This window comes from Numida meleagris, chromosome 6 (genome assembly GCF_002078875.1).
Source record: "Numida meleagris isolate 19003 breed g44 Domestic line chromosome 6, NumMel1.0, whole genome shotgun sequence".
NCBI classification, from domain to species: Eukaryota; Metazoa; Chordata; class Aves; order Galliformes; family Numididae; genus Numida; species Numida meleagris.
Genome location: NC_034414.1, coordinates 16,911,077 through 16,934,289, shown reverse-complemented (window position 1 = coordinate 16,934,289; position 23,213 = coordinate 16,911,077). Strand labels below are relative to the sequence as shown.

General features: G+C 43.3%; 2 protein-coding genes across 5 annotated transcripts in view; both read left to right on the top strand.

Moving 5' to 3' along the window:
• Nucleotides 1,837-6,852, top strand: FADS1 (fatty acid desaturase 1). The gene is made up of 9 exons (XM_021402136.1): nt 1,837-1,899; nt 2,205-2,402; nt 3,205-3,306; nt 3,796-3,924; nt 4,674-4,734; nt 4,858-4,934; nt 5,633-5,730; nt 6,085-6,181; nt 6,769-6,852. The coding sequence occupies exons 1-9, from the start codon at nt 1,837-1,839 to the stop codon at nt 6,850-6,852; spliced, it is 909 nt and encodes a 302-aa protein (XP_021257811.1).
• Nucleotides 7,875-23,213, top strand: part of LOC110400736 (fatty acid desaturase 1-like) — a 41,396-nt gene continuing 26,057 nt past the window's right edge. For all 4 annotated transcript variants that reach the window (XR_002440038.1, XR_002440037.1, XR_002440039.1 and 1 more), the window contains exon 1: nt 7,875-11,446. Coding sequence is in view for 1 of the 4 variants with exons in the window: in XM_021400878.1 (XP_021256553.1) it covers nt 11,390-11,446 (57 nt within the window). In the remaining 3 variants the exon portion in view is untranslated. The remainder of the gene's footprint in view (nt 11,447-23,213) is intronic.

Genomic DNA, 23,213 nt, shown 5'->3' with positions numbered 1-23,213 from the left:
CAGCCACTACGCCGGGCAGGACGCCACGGTGAGGGGCCGCGGGGCCGGGCCTGGGCAGGGACGGGGCGTGAGCGCCGCTCGAACGGGGAGCGGACACGGGATGGTTCGTGGGTTCCAGCTGCTGCCTCTCAGCAGCGCGCGCCGAGGAAACGCCGTTGTTTTCTGAAAGAAAAAAAAAAAAAAGGGAGGAAAAAAAAAAAGAAGAAGAAGAGGGGAAGAGCACTTCTTTGCGTTTGCTGAGCGCTGCCGTGGCGCCCTGGGCGCTGTAAGGGAGAGGCGGCCGCCCCTCAGCAAGGCGCAGCTCGCTCCGCCGGGGTTCGCGCCCCGCCGCTGGTGGCCATTGGTCTGAGCGCGTGGTGCCATCCCATGCCCTGCCCGCGGCCGCCTCCCGCTGCTCGCCGCTTCCAGAGGGAGAGAACGCCCGCGGGCCGCCCTCCCCCTGCCGCCCCTCGTCTGTTCGCAGACGGAGGTGCGACAGAGCTGACCCCGTGGCTGCGCTGCCCGTGTTTTGAACCCGCTGGAAAGCAGAAGCCCCCAGGCTGAGGAAGCACGGAGTGGGTCGTGTTGGAAGGGACCTTAGAGATCGCCTCGTTCCAACCCCACTGCCGTGGGCAGGGTTGCCGCTCACTAGACCAGGGGAGCTGTAAGGGTGTGTTAAGGTGGGCACCTGGAGAGGAATGTGCTAAAGGAGGCAAATAAGAAAGCTGATGTAGGAAGCAGATGTCAAGCTGCCATGTGTAATGAGGGAATTTGTCATCATCTGAAGTGGAATCTAAGGAAAGTGATAACAGTCAGTGGTGTTTTTTCACCTGGCTGTCTGGTTGCCATGCCAGGCAGGGTGGGGCTCCGAGCTCCTGATCTTAGTGTAGGTGTCCCTGTTCATTGCAGGGGAGTTGGACCAGGTGACTTTTAAGGATCGCTTCCAACTCAAATGGTTCTACGCTTGACATTGCAATTAGTTGGTAAAAGTAACTGGTTTCCCTAACTAGGGTCTTCAGAATAGTAAGCAAGAAAAAGAAAGTTACTGGGGTACTCTTTGGTGATGTGGAAGGGAGCTAGTTGGGAACAGGAGGCACCAACTAAGAAAACAACAGTATTCCAGGGCGATGTGGAAGCGTGGACTTTGGAGATTGCCTAGCAACATGCTTGGAGCAGTCTGGGGGTTTTGAGAGACTGGCGTAGGTCACCAGGAGCTGTCACCATCTGTCTGTGGTCCCTCTTGCCCCATTTTTCAGCTAGCTGATTCTGTTTTTGTGCTAATGTTTTGTCCCTCTCCCTAGTCTGGCTTTCATTTCCTCATATGGGACAATAAGACAGAAGCTAAAGACAGAAGAGGGAGAGAGAGAGAGAGGAGTATGTGGTTGAGGTGATAGATCTTGGGGCTCAGCGGAGTGTGAAAGAGAAGGGTGGATGTGGCTCTAGGTGACGTGCTTTAGTGGGCGTAGTGGTGATGTGTTTATAGTTGGACTGGATGATCTTGATTGTCTTTTCCAACCTTAATGATTCTGTGAAATTTTAAGATGAGATGGGAGTAAGCCCATGTTCCTTGGTGAGCTGTACTTCGTAGTATCCGGACAGAAACTAATATGGAAAATTCAGCTACAAATGACTATTCACAATGAGAAGAAAGCAGTAAGATTTATGGTAGAGATGTCAGATCCTGCCAGCTCTGTTAGTTGGTTTGCTTCCTTCTTAATCCAGGTTATTATGAAATAGCTTTCTTTTTCTACCACCCAAAGTGTTGTTTTTTGTTGTTTTTCTCATCCTGTTCCGATATCTGTATTTTAGGATCCTTTCATAGCATTTCATCTTGACAAGGCACTGGTGGGAAAGTACATGAGCCCACTCTTGATTGGGGAATTGGCACCAGATCAACCCAGCTTTGAACCTAGCAAGAATGTAAGTATCTCAAGAACTATGGTATTTGGGCTGAAGCTGTGCTGTTTACTTTCTCTTAGTGGCAGCCAGAATCCCCCTCACCCATAGGTGGGAATGGAGAGAGCAGATGCAGTCCGCTAAGTATTGCAGAAGTACTTGCCTACTCAGTGGTCATTGTGCAGCTGCTGAAAATGTGTCTCTTAAGTGACTGACCCCAGTGTTGCCCCGCTGCCATGGTAGCTCCCTGAGAGGACATGCAATGCTCCTTTTGGGGTTCCCAAGGTATCTTCAGACCAGTAGGTACTTATTCTTGGGTCTCCCCACAGAAAAAGCTGGTAGAAGATTTCCGTGAGCTCCGTGCCACTGTTGAGAAGATGGGGCTTCTCAAACCCAACCGCACCTTTTTCCTCCTGCTTCTCTGTCACATCTTGGTGCTCGATGTTGCGGCGTGGCTCACCATCTGGTACTTTGGATCATCCACTGTGCCTTTCCTCTTCTCTGCATTGCTTCTAGGCACTGTCCAGGTAAGCAGCTAGGCGCAGAAAGTGGGCAAAGAAATAAAAAAGAGCCTCAGAAACACCAAACAGCAGTCCTTTGAGACAAAGCATAGGAGAAATCTTGGTCTTTGTGGACTTCCAAAATTCTGCTTCTCCCCAGGTTCCACTGAGGGGGCAGAACTACAGTACCATGGCATGAGTTTTTGGTAGAGCAGGCTTCATGCTGCTTTCTGCTTCTCACAGCCTATCAAAGCCCTCCTTATTTCCAGCTTTCCTCACACAAAGTAAAGCCGTGCTGCACTTCTGAGGTCCCTTGTGCCAGAGCTCTAAGGAACTGCGCTCTGGCCAAGCCACCGAGTTCCCATGGGAACATACAGTGAGTTAGAGAAGAGGGCAGAACAGCTCTGAAAGCCCCAGCTATTCCTGCTGCAGCCAGCTGATCCTTTTGGAATTACAAGTACTCAGAGAAGGCAGCAGCAAGCTGCTCCTAAAAGAGGACTTTGTTGCCAATTTCAGTACAGTTTTGTAAGAGAATGAGTGCTGATTGTTAGCTCCATTAATTTTTCCTTCCTTTAGTCTGGGACTAAAAGTTGTTAGCAGAGTATGAACTGCACTGGTATGCAGTAAAAGGTGATTGTTTGATTGGGTGTTAGTAATGGAAATGCTTCTCTGTGATTATGGAGCTTGCTCTTGCTAACCAGTGATGTCTTACAGGGAATATGGGAATGGTAAGTGTAGAGGAGAAACCCCTTAGTGGAAGAAAAGGCTCCCAACTCTTTTTCTTCTTTCCCTTTTTTTTTTTTTTTTTTTTTTCCCCTCCCCCTTACAGGCCCAAGCTGGCTGGCTCCAGCATGATTTTGGACATCTTTCAGTCTTTAGCGAGTCCAAGTGGAACCACTGGGTGCACAAGTTTGTGATCGGCCACCTGAAGGTGAGCAGTTGCTGCTGGGCGATCTTCCGGAGAACAGCCCAGCAGTCTCTGCTGTCAAAAACAACCTCAGCATAAGAAGGAAGAAATGCAAGGAGCTGCTGGGGAGGGAGGACTAAAGGCAGAAGGTGCAACTTGTTAATGGCACTGTATTCTCATCTCTTCCTCTCAGTGCCCTGAAAGGAGGTTGTAGTGAGGGGGGTTGGCCTCTTCTCCTGGGTAGCTGTGATAGGACGAGAGGCAATGGCCTTAAGTGGTGTCAGGGGAGGTTCAGGTTGGATATTAGGAAACATTTCTTCTCAGAAATAGTGGTGAGGCACTGGAGCAGACTGCCCGGGCATGTGGTTCAGTCATTGTTCCTGGAGGTGTTCAAGAAACACATAGATGTGGCACTGAGGGACATGGTCAGTGGGCTTGGTGGGGATGGGTTGCGGTTGGACTTGGTGATCTTAGTGGTCTTTTCTAACCTCAGTGATTCTGTGATTCCTGCAGGGAGCACCAGCCAGCTGGTGGAACCACCTTCACTTCCAGCACCATGCGAAACCCAACTGCTTCCGAAAGGACCCTGATGTTAACATGCACCCCTTATTTTTTGCTTTGGGAAAAAAGCTCTCTGTAGAGGTGAGACCTAGTGAAGTCTGTGAGGTTGCAGCATGCTGTTTTGGAAAGCTGCAGAGAGCTGGGAGACGAGAGACCAGTTAGTTTGGTGAATGGGCTATCTCAGTATTTAATGAATGTGTAGAAAATGCACCTTGGCATTAGTGGCCTTTGAATTAGTTTGGGTATGTACAGGGATGTCATCAAGTTCCCTGGGGGTGTCAGCAATGTGATCTGTTATCTTTATACAGATCTAAAAAATCAGCAGCCTCAGAGGGAGGATAATCTGTTCACCCCTGTTCCTGTGGGCACAGTTTGGTGTCTAGATGCTTATTTCTGTGCTTAGTAGACTAATTGCAAGTAGGTGAGGGTTTTACACCCTGTCACCTTTGTCTGTAGGATCGTAGGTTTCTCTCTGTAATTGAGCTGTGCAGGCAGCAAACTGTTCTCAGTGCTGCGTGGTAAGTGTTTGTAAGCAACTGTGCCCTCTGTAGGGCAAGAGCTTCCAGTGTGCTTTGCTGTTTGTGTTGCAAGAAATCATCCAGTCTGCTGTGCATCCAAGGCAGGGAGAGCAGGTTCTTTTCAGAAAATGTAGCACAGCAATTGTAGGCTGAAATTCCAGGGAAAAAATGAAGCCAATGGCATGATGGATGCTGGTATGATGTGATAGGATATCTCTTTCAAAAGAGGTATTTAAGCATGCTTTTTTAGGAATTGATCAGATTGTATATGCAGATGTCTTTATGTTCTGTGTCATTTGTTTATTTTAACAGCTTGGAGTACAGAAGAAGAAATTCATGCCTTATAACCACCAGCACAAGTACTTCTTCATCAGTGAGTAACCCTATATTTTCAGTTCTATGGACAGCATGTGCTCAACCCCCCAATTTTCCAGTTCATATCAATGTGATTAAGAAGGCATGTTTAATGCCTCTGCAATCTCTTTCTCTGTTACAGTTGGTCCCCCAGCTCTGGTACCTCTTTACTTCCAGTGGTACATATTCTACTTCGTAATACAGAGGAAACAGTGGGTGGTAAGTCAACTCCATTTTGCTGGTGGTGAGGTTTCCTTGTATTACAGATGCATTTCAGTGTAGGAAATGCTGCATTAATGGGAAAATCTCTGAGCCGTTTATCTCCCTGTCAAGGAGGTGGGGTTATATGATCAGGGAAATAATGTTTGGTGGGGGAGAGAGGCTACCTTCCATGCAACTCTTCTCTGTAAAAGTTCCATTCAGAGCTGGGTAACAAAAGGTGTTCCCTGAGTGAATGATCTGATGTGGTTGTCCAGCCACCCTCCATCATATTTGGTAAGTCATGGCAGTCAGGTGGTGTCCCTGGTGACTGGAAAAAGGGAAGCATTGTTCCTATATTTAAGAAAGGTAGCAATGAAGACCCTGGAAACTATAGACTGGTCAGCCACACCTCTGTACCTGGAAGACCTATTCCATGATCTTACCATGTTAAGGCATGTGGAAGTTAGGGAGGTAATTTGAGACAGCTAACATAGCTTCACCAAGGGCAAATTTTACCTGACCTATTTGGTGGCCTTCTGTGATGGAGCACCTGCACCAGTGGACAAGGGAAAATTGCTGATGTCATCTACTTGGACTTCTCTGAGGCCTTTGACATGGTCCTACATAACAGTCTTATCTCTAAATTGGAGAGAGATGGATTTGAACACCAGTAATTCTTCCTCTTAATGAAGTCTTATCTGTTCCCTCCATTACAGGACCTGGCCTGGATGCTGACCTTCTACATCCGATTCTTTCTCACCTACCTGCCCTTACTGAGTGTGAAGGGTATCCTGGGGCTTCATCTGTTAGTCAGGTATCAATCAACTTAAAATTGAGTGCATTTCCTCTACTTGGTTCCCTTTGTATCTGCTTTTCAGCCTCCTGGTTATCTTTCCCATCTGCTCCCCATTCTGTTTCCCTTATTCCTTTCAGCAAGACAGAGCTTGTTTGTTCAGTGTGTATCTGTAGAACGTCTGTGTAGGCCTGATCTGCTGGACAGATGTTTGGAGTTCCTGCTGTTCATTTTATCAATCGATGACTAGCTTATATAAATACAAAATTTTATTAATTGACGATTACCTTATGCAAGTACAAGTGCTTTGTACTGACTAGTTATGCCATTGGTGTGGGATCAGTGATGGTTTTGCATGTGTTCTTGTATGCACAGGTTCATAGAGAGTAACTGGTTTGTCTGGATTACACAAATGAATCACATCCCAATGAATATTGATTATGATAAGAATGTGGACTGGTTCTCTACCCAGGTAAGACCTTCTTTCCAGAGAGCTGTGTCTGAATGAGGAAAGGTGTATAACACCCAAGAGAGCTGATCCACAGCAGTGATGGGATCTGAGAGGGGAAAACATAAGCAGCTTGTCCTCACTGTGTGAAGTGAGTGATATGTGCAAAGAAAGGAGGTGCAGAAGTGGAATGGAGGCTTCAAATGCAGAGTACAGATTCTGTCAAAGAAAAGAACCAAAGATGCTACTACGGTCTCCAAGTGGAGATCTTCCCATGCACAAAGGGTGGATCTCACTCTGTGTTCTATCTCTTTTAAATTCTGAAGGCTTTACATAGTTTAAGTGAGAGATGTGAGGGGACCTGCACAGCAAGTCATGGTTATTTATCTTACTGGAGAAGTCAAGTCTGTTCTCCTAAATGATGTCCCTAGCAATCACATACCACAGCGTGACTATCTTTGTTGACTTGAGATGGCTTTTGGAATTGCTGTATTCAGTGAGGAGGCAGGTGATGATAAGGAACTTGTACCTGCTTACTGTTGTGTTTGACTCGCGTAAGAGAAGGGACAATCCTCAAACAACACTTAATTGTTATCTGTTTTTTCTTGCAGCTCCAGGCAACCTGTAATGTTCATCAGTCCTTATTCAATGACTGGTTCAGTGGACATCTGAACTTCCAAATTGAGCACCAGTGAGTTGAAGTGTGGGCTGGGGATATGAGAGTATTACAGGGAGTGCTAGTTACATGAGACCTAAAGAGCCTACGAGGTTCATGTCTCTCTGTCAACTAAGGCAGGAACAAAGTGAAATGTGGGTAATTTTTGTGCTCTTTATATGGGGATGGAATCCCCATATGGGAAATCCAAATGATGGTCATCAACTTTTTGGAGTGCTGGTGAGCACCAAAACCGCTTCAGGTATGAGAAGCATGACGTAGGAGTGAATGAGAATTGCCAGCTTCCTGGTTAGTACAGCTATTGAGTGAAGTGGTGTGAGAGACCACTGCAGAACGCTAATGGCTGTAGGGACAAGGTGAGGTTGTGTGCCTCCTAAGCTTAGGTACAGAAGAGGTATGGGAACTCTGCAGGGCAATAATGGAATTCACTTTCTTTTTTTTTTTTCGCCCCCCACAGCCTTTTTCCTACAATGCCTCGACACAATTACTGGAAGGTGGCCCCTTTGGTGAAGTCCTTGTGTGCCAAACATGGTATCGAGTACCACTGCAAGCCACTACTCACCGCCTTTGCAGATATAGTACAGTATGTATCAACCCGCTGCGTTCTCTGGGTGAAGGGCTGTTCGACATCAGAGTGAACAAGCAAGGGATGTAGAAAGGAAGACACCACCCTCTCTCCCTCCCTCATCATCCCCAGTATTTCTTTTCCATTGAAAAGTCATACATCTCTCTTCTACCATGCTTGCTCCGTTTGTTTAATTCTGCTTACATGGTTTTCTTAGGCTTCCAGTCTTGGTCTGATATAGACGTGTGACTTGCTTCTTTCTCATCTTTTCTAAGGAACTACAGACTACACTGACTTGTCTCTAAGGATCTCCTTTGCTTAATCATCTATAGATTGGAATTCTTTCCACAAGTTTATGGGAAAGTATAGATGCTGTATTTTGTTACCTTGATTCTAAGGAATTGTGGTTCTCTCTTGGCAGCTCTTTGAAAGATTCAGGGGAACTCTGGCTAGATGCTTATCTACATAAATAAGAAGCAGTGGATCCTTACAGAGGAATTCCCCACCCTTGTTTCTTCCTGTGGAGATCACCGGAAAGACACTACACAAAGGAGAGAGAGCTGGCTAAGCCAGAGGTGGGGAGGTGACACAGCTTAATTCCAGTGATGAATGTGATTTATACAGTTTTTTTTTTTTTAAAGGTGTGTTCTTAATTCTTCTTGTGCTTTTTTCATTTCTTTTCTCTGGTGCTGAGATACAGGGGAAATGGTAGAATGGAGGAGGTGGTTCCATCAAGCTGGAGTCTTCTTTGGGACTGGGAGCAAATTATTTTCTGTCTGCTGACTCTTCATTTGCTGAGTGTATAGGAGAGAAATCTCTTATCTAACATAGGCTTTGTTGAGGTGATTCTCATTATGTATGTAGTAAGAAAGCTGAGACAATATGCGATGGGAGTAATTGAAATGTGAAGACAGTAAGAAGAAATTGTGTATGTGCTCTGTTTTCAAAAACCTATGTGTAATCAGCAATGGCAATAGAAGTCCCCAAACAAAGGAGCAGTGGGGAGCATACGAGAGTTCGTACCACTGTTCATGTATATATGGGTGAAGGGGAAAAGGTGCAGGCAGCAGTTCTGTAGGAATAAGTGTGAGGAAATTAGAGACCTAACTAAGGCAGAGGAACAGGAAAGTGCAGGCCTGTAGATGTGACAGCTCAAGGTGCCATTTTCTGTGGGAACGTTCCCCTGCACTTCTCTTCTGTGCTGAAGGCCACTGAGTTATTTGACCGTTCCTAACTTCGTATGGAGTCTCTGCAAATCATTTCCACAGTGCCATACTTCTGAGTGTTATTGAACCCATTACTGAAATATGGAATATCTGTAGTTGGGATCCCTACGTGGGTTGGGTTGCTACAGAAGCAAAAGGACAGTAAGTGTGTTGGCCACCTGAAGCTTCACTTGTTTTTTAAATTCTGGATTAAAAGGTGATTTGCTAAGCAGAAAGAACTCAGAACTTCTGGCCCAAGGAGTATTATGGGTCCTTGTAGAAAAATTTAATTGAGTTGTAAAAACATTATGGTTTGGGGTACTGTTAAGTTATATTTAACTCTTCAACCAGCAGAAGTCAGCAGGCTGCATACCCACAGGCATACACTGGCCAAACCATTACATATCTTTCTCTGTTGGATGATGTGCCTTCAAAACACACCCCAAAAGGGCATTACTGTGTGATTGATTATAATGTTAATTAGCCTTACTGCATTCCCTGGTGTATTTTTCTTTACTGCACCAGTGCTACGGATTCCGAATGGGATACAGCTCTTGGCACAGCAGTAATGAAGACGTCTCCATCACATTTTTGTCTTCAAATCTTCCAGGTTTTTTGTCTGTGTGTTCAGGGACCCATCCCTTTTTCTATTGTCATTCAGGTAGATAAACAAGGTGTAGTTTTTCCACCTATTTTGTGCTTTTTTTTTTTTGCCCAGCTACTAACTGCAAATACAGCATGCCTCATTTTGAGGAAGATAATGGTGCTTTCTCTGGTCAACATCCAAAAGGAGTATGGCTTGTGAGGAAATAGAGGAAATGTGTCTTCTCAGGCCAAGATTATTTTTAAGCGCAGAATAAAATTGTAATGGAAATAATAAAAATATAATTAAATCATCAATAACTGTTGATTTAAAAACTGTAAAGGAAATGGGCCTTAGTCACTCTTTCCTACCTTGTTTTTCCTGCTGTTTCTCTCCCTTTTATTATTAGAACTGTTGATGGAGGAAGTCTTAATAATAAAACTTCTTACCTTACAAATTATTGCTGTCATGAGAGTAAAATATTTCTGTGTAAGAGTCAGCACTCTTTAAAGTGTGGAATAAATGTCCGCAGCTGCAGAAAGAGCTGTTGTAGACCTCAGCATTTGTATTTCAGAGGAAGGAATTGCTTAATCAGCTTTGTCATTTTTAGCTTGTATGAATACACTGGGATGAGAGAGGAAAAAAATGATCCCTGGCTTCTGGAAGTTGCACTTCCAAAATATATATAGCAATGTATGTGTTTTAGGAAATCAAGAGTTGTTCTGTAAGACATCCAACAAGCTATTAGCTCTCAGATGAAACCTCAAAGTGGCTCCATTAATCCCATAGCAGGCACAAGCCTCGTGGCTTTAGCTGTTCTCCTGGGCAGTATCACCCAAAACTGTCCTCTTGGTTGTGGAGCGGTGGATGGGGGAAAGACTACTGTTTGACTGCATTTCAAGTTTTCTGTGACCTTAGAGTGTTGGCTGTAAGCCACAAAAGACAAAAGTCCTGTTACACTGGTCTGAACAGCTATGGTTTAATGTCTCAGCTCCATAATGGGCACCCCAGGCTAGGCTTTTCATGCATGTGGATGAAGATGGACAAGTAGGGAGCTGCCTATGCTAGGCAAAAGAAAACATTGAAGGTAAGGTTGTTTCTGAAGATCCTCCAGGAAATTCCATCTCCCTAATTCAAGTGTCACATCCTGAAAATTAAAATGCTGGATGGAACCACAGACTGTTCTGGTAGCAAGGGGAACTGGAATGTGAGAATTTTTGCTTTCCTCCTGTGGACTAGTGAACTTTTAATTCAGATAGACGAGCAGAAGAATTGCAACAGACAAGGAAGGCACTCTTCTGTTTTGTCAGAGCAGATTTTCAGTCATATTTGTCAGAAGAGGGAACTGAACTTATGCTTCTCTGGCTGCTGGACACTGAGTACTCTAGTCAGAGAGATTCTATATAAAGATGCAAGTACTCCAGCGTGTTTTTGAAGGAAGGCAGCTAGACTTCAGCTCAGTTCATGAAGCTTACTTTGAAAGCACTTACCAGATGGGTTGTGACAAGTGAGGTAAGTGGAAAAAATCTCTGTATGCCAAGGGGGTTGTAAGTATTCAACACTTATGTTGGAAGTGCTTGGTATTGCCTAACAAGTGGTGTGTTTTTGGTTGTTTTTTTTTTTAATTCCCAGAGTCAGAATGTTATCTTCTAAATGTTTAATTTTAAAAAAATAAAATAAATTAAGCTATCCCCAGGGGGGCTAGGATGATCTAAGAATTAACAGTTTTGAAGAACTGGAACTTAAACACATTAAGACTTCAGAGGCTCCTGTGTCTGCCACTGGGAAGAAGAAGCATCTGCAATACAGTAAATCAGTTGCCCAAGTAATCAGTGAAAATAGCATGATGAACTGATTCATAATCCTAAAGAGTAAGACCAAAAGCGGACCTGAATCAAGATACTCAGCTCTGTAAACACTGAGTTTACTGAGACAGCATAAAAGGAGAAATGAGCTGTATGACAACTCAGTTTCTATGATCACTCTGGGCTTCTTTAAATCCATTGTGGTAGATTATTCTGAGACTCTGGGTACTGAAATTTTGTAGTAGTGAACTACTAGTCTGAGGCCTCTCAGTTTCTCTCAATATGTGCTCAAATACACTTTTTAGGAACACCACAGGCCCCCATTTTTCCATTTAGCAGAAGCCCTTTGTCTCCACAGTCATCCTAAAAACATGGAACCTGAACACTGAAACAGCCACATGATGGCAGCAAGGCATCAGAAGGGATGCAGGACGTCACAGCGTCAGAGAACTCGTGTGAGTGTTTAAAGGCTGCAGTCTTGCTATTTGTTCTACTATTTGCTTAAAAGAAGTAACTGCAAAGTTAATCATAGAATCATTTAGGTTGGAAAAGACTTTCAAGAACATCAAGTCCACCAGGTCCTTTTCTGCCGGGTAAAGTTCTAGCCACTTTTTTTTCCCCCAAGTTTTTACTGCTGCACGGGTTGTTAGAACCCAGCGCATAGTTCAAAGCAGCTTTTGGCTGATGCGAGAACATCAGCCCTTCCAACCCAAAGGATACTATTCTGCAATTCCATGATTGGAATTGCATGTGGCATATGTACCTGCTAATGTAAAAGACCTTTTTTGGGTTAAGAATACAATCCACATCCGATAAACAGTCTGGCTCCTGTATCAACCATAATACTCAAAGCCTTCATCCTGACATTGACTCTAAACCGAGCAATGAAGTGGTTGATCCAGGACTTGATTAAAAAGGAACTGAAGGAGGGGCATGTGCCAGCTAGAATGTGTTTATTGAAATGGTTTTTTTTTATCTTAATTCTCGGTGTGATTATAAGTTCAGCTGAGAAGGACATGTGATAGGTTGACCCTGACCATTCACTCACTGCCACTCATTGGGATGGCAGAGAGAACTGGAAGAGCAAAAGCAAGAAAAAATTCTGGCTAAAAAGAAAAAAAAAGGCATCTTAAAACGTGAAGGAAAAAAAAAAAGGAAAGTAAGTGATGCAAAGGAATCGCATACTACATCCCATAGACTCTCTGGGATGAGCTTGGGTGCTTCTAAAATAATCTTTTAGGAACATAACCAAACAGAATCATAGAATAGTTTGGTTTGGAAGGGACCTCCAAGATCAGATAGAGTCCTAACTTCTTCTGGAAAAGATGTAAATGTTGTAATTCCTTTCCAAGATCATCTTGCAATCATAGTTATGAAAAATGAACAAGATGAAGTAATAAATGCTGGATGTTACCCAAGTTTAAAAAAAAAAAAAAAAAAAAAGGAAAATGAAGATTTTGCCAATGAGCTCCATTTATGTCTTGGTTAGTTTGATGTTTTCTTTGTTTTATTCCATTATCTACAAAGAAGATCAGAAATGTGACTTTATTTGAAACTAGAAAGCTACAAATACTTGTGTTGAGCAAATATTCTGAAGTTACTTATGTAGAGAATTAAATAATAAGGACAAAGGCCTGCTGGAGTCTTATTCAGGTTCCAGACATTCTGAGTAGCTAGTTCTTATTATGGTCTGTGTCTAATAGATACCTTCTAACTCTTGAAGAAAGCATATCTTCTAAGAACATCGCTTTAACAAAGGATAGTCACCGCCAGTAACTGGTGTGAGGCAGAACATGTTAATACAGGAATGGACTAGAACAGATTCCGGAACTTTGTGTAATCAGATGCAAGACTGGAGGCAGAAAATGGAGGATTTTTTTTCTGAAGTTAAAAGAGAGTTTGTAAAGCTGAAGTTAACCCAGGGCAATAGGACTCATCAGGATTCTCTAATGTCTCTAGAGTCTAATGCTCTTGTAGTCAAACTAACTCTGTTCCTCTGTAACTAAGGTGCGATCTTCTTGCAGGCAACACCTCACCTGTGCTGAGCTAGAGGGCAGCCCTCCCACTTGTATAAGCCTACTGCTCTCCTGCACCTGTAAGCTCTTCTTCAGGATGCTTCCCTAGTTTTCAGAGGGGTGTAGGTGATTTCTCTCATTAACCAATGATAAGTCTGAGCACAAAAAATAAAATCAAAACACATGGGACAGGAACATGGCTATAGTTCCTATAACAGCAGTAGTTCCTCTTTCTGCAGACTAGGGTCCCTGGTCCTGAACGTGCTAGGCTTTTGCACTTGTGCATTTCTCAAGTACCCTTGTGGCTGTAAAATTATTAATACTTGAGAGATCTGACTAAGAAATTCATTGTGGAAAAAAGGAGCTTCCCTTTTGACCAAAAAACTACCAAAAAAAGCCATCTACCTGAAAGGGGGTTCTAGTGAGGTGGGGTTCAGCCTCTACTCCTGGGTAACAGGGATGGGATGAGAGGGAATCGCCTTAATTTGTGCCACAGGAGGTTCAGGTTGGAAGTTAAGAAAAATGTCTTCTCAGAAAGAGCGGTGAGGCACTGGCACGGGCTTCCCAGGGAGGTGGTAGAGTCACCGTCCCTGGAGGTGTTCAAGAATGGGTGGATGTAGCACAGAGGGATGTGGTCCAGAGTGGTTACAGGCATGGGTTGGTGTTTGGACTGGATGATCTTAGTGGTCCTTCCAACCTTAATGATGCTATGATTCTATGAAAAACTAGTATTCTGTGATTGTTTCCAGCTTCCACTTCTACCCTCACTTCTGAGTTCCACTTCTGTATGTTGTGCAACTTCTACAGACTCCACCAAGAGCCCTCTCTCCGTATTACCAATTGTGGCAGTTAACAAGCTACTCAAGTAGTCTGCCTCTCCCAGGCATGGGTACTTGGCCTTATTAACAGGTAGATGACTGCCTGGAGTCATGCTCTGACATGACTGTGGGGGAACCCTAGTATAAAAACCTTACAGGACTTTTTTCCTTGTAAGATGAGGGGAAATAAATTCAGGAGAGTATTTTACATGGATGAGGAACTATGCTGAAGCAGACTAGGAACATGAAGAGTAGAGAAAAGGTCATGAAAGTGCAAGTAGGCATTGCTAAATGTCAACTTCACAAAATAAATTAAAGCAATTAGTAAAAGCTTCTTCAGCCATGTATATTAAAAACATGACTGAGAAGAAGTGAGGCCTCTGAGGAGAGGATAGGAAGATGTTAAAGTTTGAGGCATGTCTCCAGGTCAAAATGCATAGAATAGAATGATAGAATCCTGGAATCATTTGAGCTGGAAGGGACCCTTAAAGGCCATCTGGGTCCAAATCCCCTCCAGTGAACAGGGACACCTACAGCTAGATCAAGTGCTCAGAGCCCCATCCTGCCTGACCTTGAATGTCGCTAAGGATGGGTACCCACTACCTCTCTGTGCAAATGCTGCTATGCTATGAATACACACAGGAATATGTGTTTGGGGAAGGATCAGTACAGTAGGAGGTTACTGAAGGTCTGTGTAAGCAGGAAATGAAACTATAGACCTGGCAACAAGTAGACGTGTGTATTCAGAATTAAAGCAGAAAGTGAGTTTTGCACCTGTAAAATAACAAAACTTACTTCAGCTGTTTGTATCAAATCTTGGCATTACTGGTGCCAATACAGCCTTAACATCATCAGCGATTTGGGTGACGGATGGATGCACCTTATTCAGGTCCACTGCTGATATCAAACCAGAGGGAATAATCAGTATTCTGGTTAACTTAGCTATACAGCCTTAGACTTAAAATCATCTAAGTCAGAAAAGACCTCCAAGATAATCAAGTCCAACCATTGACGTAACCTACCATCTCCCATAAAGGCAAAAACTGCGTAGTACTTAAGACTGAATTATGGCTCTGCAGCTGAGAAATCAGCCACGCCTCTGAAAACAAAGGAAGCATGAAGAAGTGCTCATGGATGCAGGTGAGCAGTGTGTTTCCGTGCCTGAGAGGGCTGCCATAAAGATCAGCACAGGTAACAATTTGCCTGCAAGAAAACTCCAGCGGGGGCTTGGTTCCATATGGGGCAGGAGGCAAGTGATTGCAGGATCCCTGCCTCCTGTGTTGCAAAGCTGGAAGGGAGCCCAAGACTCACAGGAAGGACAAAAGGATGGTGTTCAATGTGTAGGCAGTAGAAGTACTGTGGGTGTTTTAATCCTTGCTTATGCGGTGGTTCCTAATTGGTGTTGCACAAGTCACGTATTAAAAAATGTTCAAGCATGGTTGCCCTTTGCAGGATCTTTCTTTTGTGGATGCACAATTGTGTTTGCAATCGGTGTGCTGAACTCAGAAACTGCTATAAAACTGCTGAGTGGTAAGAAAAAATAAATCCCAAATTATAACAGTAGGAAAACAAAATGGTTTTGGCAGAGGCATTTAACAGTTTTAGTTTGGATCACTGTGTGTTTTAGTTCCTCTGTAACAATATATATAGTGAGTTTAGATTCTACTGAATTTGGACCTTAAACCTTAGGGGCGTCTGTGAAGCTGGAGCATGCCAAGGGTACATTTTTTAGGAACTGCAGGTTAAAGGAGATACACAGCACAGGGACACGTGGTGATGGTCAAATAGATTATTACTGGCCCTCTTTAAAAGAATGTGAGCGTGCAGTTAGAAACGATGCAGTGCGTAGAGTTTTAGATGAGAGTTTCATGGTGCTTATGGCAGAACCTGATTTTATGCCTCACTGTAATAACCTGGCAGAGTTGTCAGCATCTTTTTTTATTATTATTGCTCACCCATAAAATACAACTAAGAGCGAAAGCAAAGTTTGCTACCACCCAAATGGTAGGATTTAATGGGTGCTTTTTCTCTTTTGAAAAAGATATAAAAATTGTTTTCACAAGGAAAAAGTAATCAAAAAATATATATTAGCTTACTACTTATACCAGACTAAAGGAATGGACCGAATCATAGAATCACAGAATCATTAAGGTTGGAAAATGCCTCTAAGATCATCTAGTCCAACCATCTACCTACCACTGATATTTCCCCACTACACCACATCCCTCAGTGCCACATCTCCACGGTTCTTGAACAGCTCCAGAGACAGTGACTCCACCACCACCTCCCTGGGCAGCCTGTGCCAGTCCTTCACCACTCTTTCAAAGAAGAATTCTTCCTAAGGTCATACAGACTTTGAGCAGCCTTGATCCCACAACAGTGGGTTCCCTGAGCAGAAAAGCAGCTCCCACGCAGGGTAAAGGCTTCTCACAGCCCTTTAGACTCTTTCGTAGCTGTCTGGTTGGACTGTATGCAGCTGTGCACATTCAGAGCCGGCCTTGAGCACAGACAGCCAAACCCATGGGCAGGAGAAAGCAGCTGCAGGGTTCGTCGGTACACTCAGAGCAGCTCAGACATTCCAGGGATTATATTTTCCTGGAAAAAAAGTACTTCAGTACTGTGTACCTTAGTACTATATTCTTTTCTGGATCTAGGGCCACTCTGTGCTGTGCCAGTTTATCTGCGGTGGAATAAATGAAAATAGATGGATATATACTGGATATGCACTGGATAAAAATGTTGTAATTACTGCCCGTTCAGCAGTCACTTACTGAATTTCTGGTGATCTGGACAGCTATGCCATGCCCTTAGGCAAGGAGATGTCACAGACAGAGCTCTGTGCATGTGTACAAGCTCCCAGATGTGTACTACACAGATTTTGTGGGTGTGTGGGCCTTTGTTGCAGAACACTATGGTGCAAATTCACCTCAACAGATTTCCCAGTAGTTTCTCCAGGTAAACATGCCTGCTGTGGCATTTGCTAATGTCATGGTTTTGTGATTTTCAGTTATTGGTATTCCACATCATAACATCATGTAATGGATATACCTGGTTCTCAGAAGAGAAGGACTACTACAGTCCCCACGGTACTTTGCTCCTCTGTTACCATTTTCCAGCCGGAGGGAAAAGATAAAAGCTCGCAGTATAAAAACTTGCAGATCACGAGACCTCGTCCCTTTTTCCGCCGTCTCTCGTCTTGGCAGCACCTCGCTCTCCAGCCGTCTTATCGTCGGTAGTAGAGTAAGGCCTACCTTGATTTTGGGACATTCTCTCTCTCTGTATTGGATTTATCAGCTTAAATTGTAATTATATTGTATTATAGTGTGTTGTTTTGCATTCCGATATTTTATTTAGTAAATTAGTTTGTTTCTCCTCAGATTGTTGCCGCTGTTCTTTGCTCTCAGGGCCATCTCCTTACCCTTTTCCCCCTTTCCCTTTTCCTGGGGCGTGGGCCCGTGGATCCCCCGTCCCCTTCATCATGGAACCGGGCCGAACGCCCGTAAACCATTGACAAAATGTCAACGGTTTACGGGCATTCGGCCCGGCTCCGTGACAGCTATCTGGGCTTTTCCATACAGCTCTGGAATGTGTTTGGTGACCTGGATAACACAGACAGAGAAAGCTTTTGCTTTCAGATGGGGAAAGGATGTGTTTGAGACATTCCATATTTGTTAACTCCAATATCAGCTTGGCTCTCTGTTCTCTATTTCCTTGTAGACCAGAAATGAAACCTCCATTTTCATCCGTTCCTTTTCAGGTAGCTGCTAGATTTGCAAGTGAATAAAGGCAAGTTTTATGAATAGCCATAGAGTAAGTTGAATTTTTTTTGCAAGTGCTAAAAAAAAACAAACATACAAACAACTCACATTTGCAACAACTATTGCATATTTTACTACTACCACAAGTATGGAACAGGATCTAGGTACAATGAACTACTCCACGCACATTCCATTCTGGAATGTGAACGCAAAAACATATCGGTGTAGACACTTTTACTTAGACCAAGATAAAGAGTTACAAAATGCCATGTGACAGCACGGTATAATTTTTTCTCCCATTCTTTTATCACTGCCTTTTAATGAATATCAGTAGTCCCATTTCTCTTTCAGCTAGGGCAGTTCAAGCATTGCTACACATCGGGTTATTTAAATTGATGTTTTGGGCTCGAGTGATTAATTTGCAAGATGCTACGTGATTTGAAGTATTAGAATTGCATCATTTACAGCTCTGTGTCACCCAGAATGCCTGTCTGCTCCACGCAGGGCTGAGTGCAAGGCAGATGTCTCTACTATGTGCGATTTCAGCTGTCTCTGTCCAATGGTTCTTGTGCTACTGTTACAGAAAACAAAGGAAGACAAAAAATAGACCACATCTGGCACTGTTTGCAGTCTGAGACTTGCACAGAGTGCACTAGGAAAGGTAACTGTAAGAAGAAAAACTTCATGATCATTCTTAGCACATACAGCCTGTAAACTCCTTTCCAGTTTCTTAAGCAGAAAATCTCCAAAGTAAAGTTATTCTATGTAAATTAAGCGAAGCCTTACTTCTGATGCAGAAGATCATCCTTGCTTCGAACAATCCTTGCCTGGGTTTCCTGCATGTGGTCTGCCTGGGAGAGAGAGTACACAGGCAAAAGTGGATGAGGTGACTTGCTAAAGTACCTTGCTCAAGAACACAGCTTGCCTACATTCATCACAGCAATGATATTATCAAACAGAAATGCGTTTACAGTTTTTTAAATTTGACCCTGTAGTCTGTAACTATTTCTTCCTTTACAGACCAAACTCTGTGTCAGATGAGAGAGAAAAGGTGGGAAGAATCATTTTGGATGTGGTGCTCAGGGACATGATTTAGTGGTGGGTTGTTAGAGTAGTATGATTAGGTTGCAGTTGGACTTGATGATCTTGAAGGTCTTTTCCAACCTGAGCAATTCTATGATTCTATGATTTTGTGGAGAAGCCTATCTTAGTAATAATGGGGGAGGTTAGGACAACTATTATGTTAACTGGGGGTGTCTCAGTTAAGCATCTCAGCGACCTTTTTGACTAATTCTTCACCAGCACGTGCTCTAGCCATGCTGCCCAAGCTGCAGAAAGCAAAGCCTGGGACTGGAAGAATGAACCATCCACTGTAGAAGACCATAGCTGAGACCAATTAAGGAACCTGAAGGCGCACAAGTTCATGGGACCTGATGAGATGCATTTGTGAATCCTCAGGGAACTGATGGATCGTGTTGCCAAGCCACTATCCATTCCATTTGAGACATTGTGGCAGTGCAGTGAAGTTTCCAGTGACAGGAGAAGGGGAAGCCTAACCCTCATTTTTAAAGAGGGAAAAAAGTAAGACATGGGGAACTACAGGCCAGTCAGGTGTAAGGTGGAAAGCTCATAATTCAGGACTTAACTCAATATTGCCTTATAAAGGGATGAAAAATTGACGAAGCAGACTACGCCACATCTGCCTACTGCTTGTACCTTCCTTAACAGCACCCACTGATGGTAATTTCAGATTAAAAAATACCAGATTTGAAAGATGGCAGTATTTTATATATTGTGGGCTTAGTTTTTTCTGGGTCAGGCACAAAAATGATATGACTCAACAGGAAAGAATTAGAGATATCTCATGGAGAGACTGCAGACCTTGGAGTATTCTGCTGTTTTCACTGTGTTAGTGTAGACATAAGCTCCATGATTTGTTGGCAGGAATTACAACTGAATGAGATACGCTAGCAAACACATTTATGGGCAACTTTTGGCTCACCACACAGGCTCCCTTATAAATAAAAAACTTTTTATTTTGATTCTGTATGACATTCTGGAGATCTAATGTGTGGTAAATGTAGGATTAATGACAAATTCAAGCATTACAGGGTGCTAACAGTGCTTCAGTTTTATGAAATGATCACAGAATACTACCTGTAGAACAGCCAACACACTTCCTGAGATTTCTCTTCTGGCTAAAATCCATGTTCTGTCAAGTATGGAAACTAGTTAACAGCTTACCTTATCCATTTCCTAATGCTCTATAAAGAAGGTCACTTAATATATTGTTCTTTCATCATATTGCCATCTGATTTGATTGAACAGCAGATTCTAAATTATCTCCCTAAATCTTTCAGTGTATGTATATTTGTATTCAGTGAAGTAGCCTACAGGTCTCTTGAGTAATCAGGCCTTCCAGTGGCAACTCAGAAAGGACAAGAAGAAACAGGGCATTTATTGAAGGGTGTGTCAGAGAGTCTGGCGTGAATGTGGAAGAGGAGGGTGTGTTTGCATGAAGGGAGTCAACAAGCCCTAGAAGCACAGGGTGTGGTTGGGAGTGAGACTGTATAACGGGTAGGCTGACATGGTTCATCTGTCTGAACACAGTGTGACAAGGCTGAGATGACTGAATCTCAGTGCTGAATGCACATCCAGAAGTGCAGATGGCTCCACAGACTGGCTCCACAGAAAAAGAAAGGAAACCTGTTTCAGCCTTTCTACAGCTTTTCACTTGGGAAGAGATCAGAATCCACAATGGCCGTGGCCCAAGTAAGGAGCAGTGGCTGGTGATAGACAGGAATGTTTACGATGTCAGCAATTTTTCCAAACGGCACCCTGGAGGCAGCCGGGTTATTGGCCACTATGCTGGGCAAGATGCAACGGTAAGATCTAGGGATGGAGTGGAGGAATGTGGTTCCAGTGCTGGGACAGGAGGATGTGGTTGGACTCCAATGGAGAACACTTGTGATGGTTGGCACCATGCTCAGTCAGATAAGGCTGGTTTGGATGGGGCCTTGGGCAGCATGATCTGGTGGGTGGCAACCAACTCATGGCAGGGGTTGGAGCTCAATGGTCGTTCAACCCAAGCCCTTCCAACCCAAGCCATTCTGTGATTCTGTGATAAGGTAGTGGATGTATCTGTGCTGTTTGTAAAAGTACCTTTCTGGTTACCCTCAAGATCAGAGTTACCTGCTACGTAAATTATAAAGCTCTGTTCAGGTTCATTACATTAAAATGTAAACGGTGCACATGCGTACAGGCTGTCTTGCCACTGGGCATAATGGGGCTGTCTGTCTTCCAAGTGCCTGCAAAGTGTTTCTGTTGCAGTAGAGTGAAAGGGAAGAGAGTGGGAAGTGGCACACTCAGTGCGTACTGCTGTTTTAATATCTGAGCACTTCCAGATGTGATAGAAGCCAATGATAATCAAAGATAGAACAAGGGGTTGAATAAGGAGGAGGTAATGTTCAGAGATAAAGAGGAATTAATTGTGGGGTCAGTGGAGCAAGAAAAGAAGGTAACCAAGGGAAGGACCCTATTTTGTACAAGTGAGTGATGGAAAAGAAGGTCTTGATCAAAAATTCTATTCCAAAGGAGGAGAAAGAAAAATAAAACACAAGAAAAAAAAACTGAGAAATCAACAGAATGACATTTGGCTGCAGAAGATGAGGAAACTTTCTAAAAATAGTCCACCTGAAAGTAGATCTTCTAGAGACACCTGCAAAAATCTTTGATTTAGAGGATCTCTCTGAATTGTTTGTTGTTGAAAGAAATAATAAATTTTAAGCAGATTTTGTAGATTATTTGCTAAAAGTTGAAATTGAATTTCTGAACTCTCAGAAGCAAGACCAGCATTAGGACATAAACATGTGGGGAGGGGACCCAAATTTAATTCTTGTCATGACAGATTTTCTGACTTCAAGAAAATAGATTATCCTTTCTATTCCTCAATTCAGTTTATAAAGTAGGAGAACACTTCCTAACTCATGGATCTAAACAGATCAGAGCAGTTATTTTTCACAAACCATTCCTTTCACTGTCCAAAATTGAGGTAGAAAAATAACTAGCGTTCTCAAGTGAAGGAAAAAACCCTTCTGGGTTTCCTTTGTTCTCGAGCCTAAAGGATTTACCTAAATTCCAAGATTTTTTTTTACCAAGTACTCTTGACCAATCTAGAGCTCATTTTAAAGCTATGGTGAGAATTATCTTCCTCTATATGCATCACTTTGCAAATATAGACAGTACTCTTTGCAGAATGTTACACTGATGTCAAGTGTTGGGAGTTAGGTCCGTTGCAGATGATAGTCCTTTAAGGTAATCTCTTGTAAGATGGTAAGGTAAGGTAAGAGCAGAGGGGATAAACAACACGTTGCAGGATGGGAAGGCTTGCATTTCTTTGATACAAATCCATGATACTGAGATTGTAGATAGGAAATTCTGCAAATAAAGATCCCGTCTCCTGCCTCTAAGCTGCTGTACAGATGCTTCATTCAGTTTCAAAATGCCTGGGAAGAGAGACCTGTATAATATAATATAACAAATATAATAAATAAATGGTAGGATGAGGAACACAGACTCCTAACTGTGTGAGGTGCTGGAGCAGGTCCAAAGAAGGGCAACAAGGCTTGTGAAGGGCTTGGAGAATATGCCCTATGAGGAGAGACTAAAGGAACCGGGGCTGTTTAGAGGCTGAGAGGAGACCTTATTGCTCTCTTCAAATACCTGAAAGCTGATTGCAGAGAGAGCGGGGTTGGTCTCTTCTCACTGGTGACAGGTGACAGGACAAGGGGAAAATTTAGGTTGGATATCAGGAAAAACTTATTTACAGAAAGGGTTGTTAAGCACTGGAACAGGCTCCCCAGGGAGGTGGTTGAGTCACCATCCCTGAATGTGTTTAAAAACCATTTGTATGTGGTACTCAGGGATATGATTTAGTGATGGGTTGTTAGAGCAGTATGGTTAGGTTATGGTTGGACTTGATGATCTTGAAGGTCCTTTCCAACCTGAGCAGTTCTATGATTCTATAACAGAAAGATTTCCCCAGCTCACTGGATCTGGGCATAATTTCTGATTATTCACTGTGACAAAGGGCCACGAGATGCCTGTAGAAAGCTCATCTGTTCAAAATGTCACTTTTCTCTGACTTAAGTGCTCAGAGATGGGCCTTTTCTGAAGACAGGCTCAAGAGGGATGCCAAACTGCACAAGGGAAGTGCAGACTCTTCTTGTCTGGGAATGTCCAGAAATTTTCATGTCATGACTAAAAGATCACCTCAATTTACTGTAGAGACAAAATCTGCATGGATGTGACTGGTCAGACACCTAGGGTTTTGTAATATTGACTCTTTCTGGAAGATAAAGGAATATGGTCAGCATCTTTACCTTCCTTCTGGGAAATCCACTGAGGAGATAAGCTGAAGAAGAGCTGTGATTTATCTGGGGTTTCCCATTTCCTTTATTCCATAGTTTATATTTCATTTTGAAACTGGTACTATGAATGGTTCTTTAACAAATATATTTGTGTTGCTTGTGTTACTCTGTTGCCCAAGCTGTCAACTAGTCTGAAAACAGGCAACTGTAAGAGAAAGCTAGGTAGCCCTGTACATGCATATTTCCATCAGTCCTTCTGTGA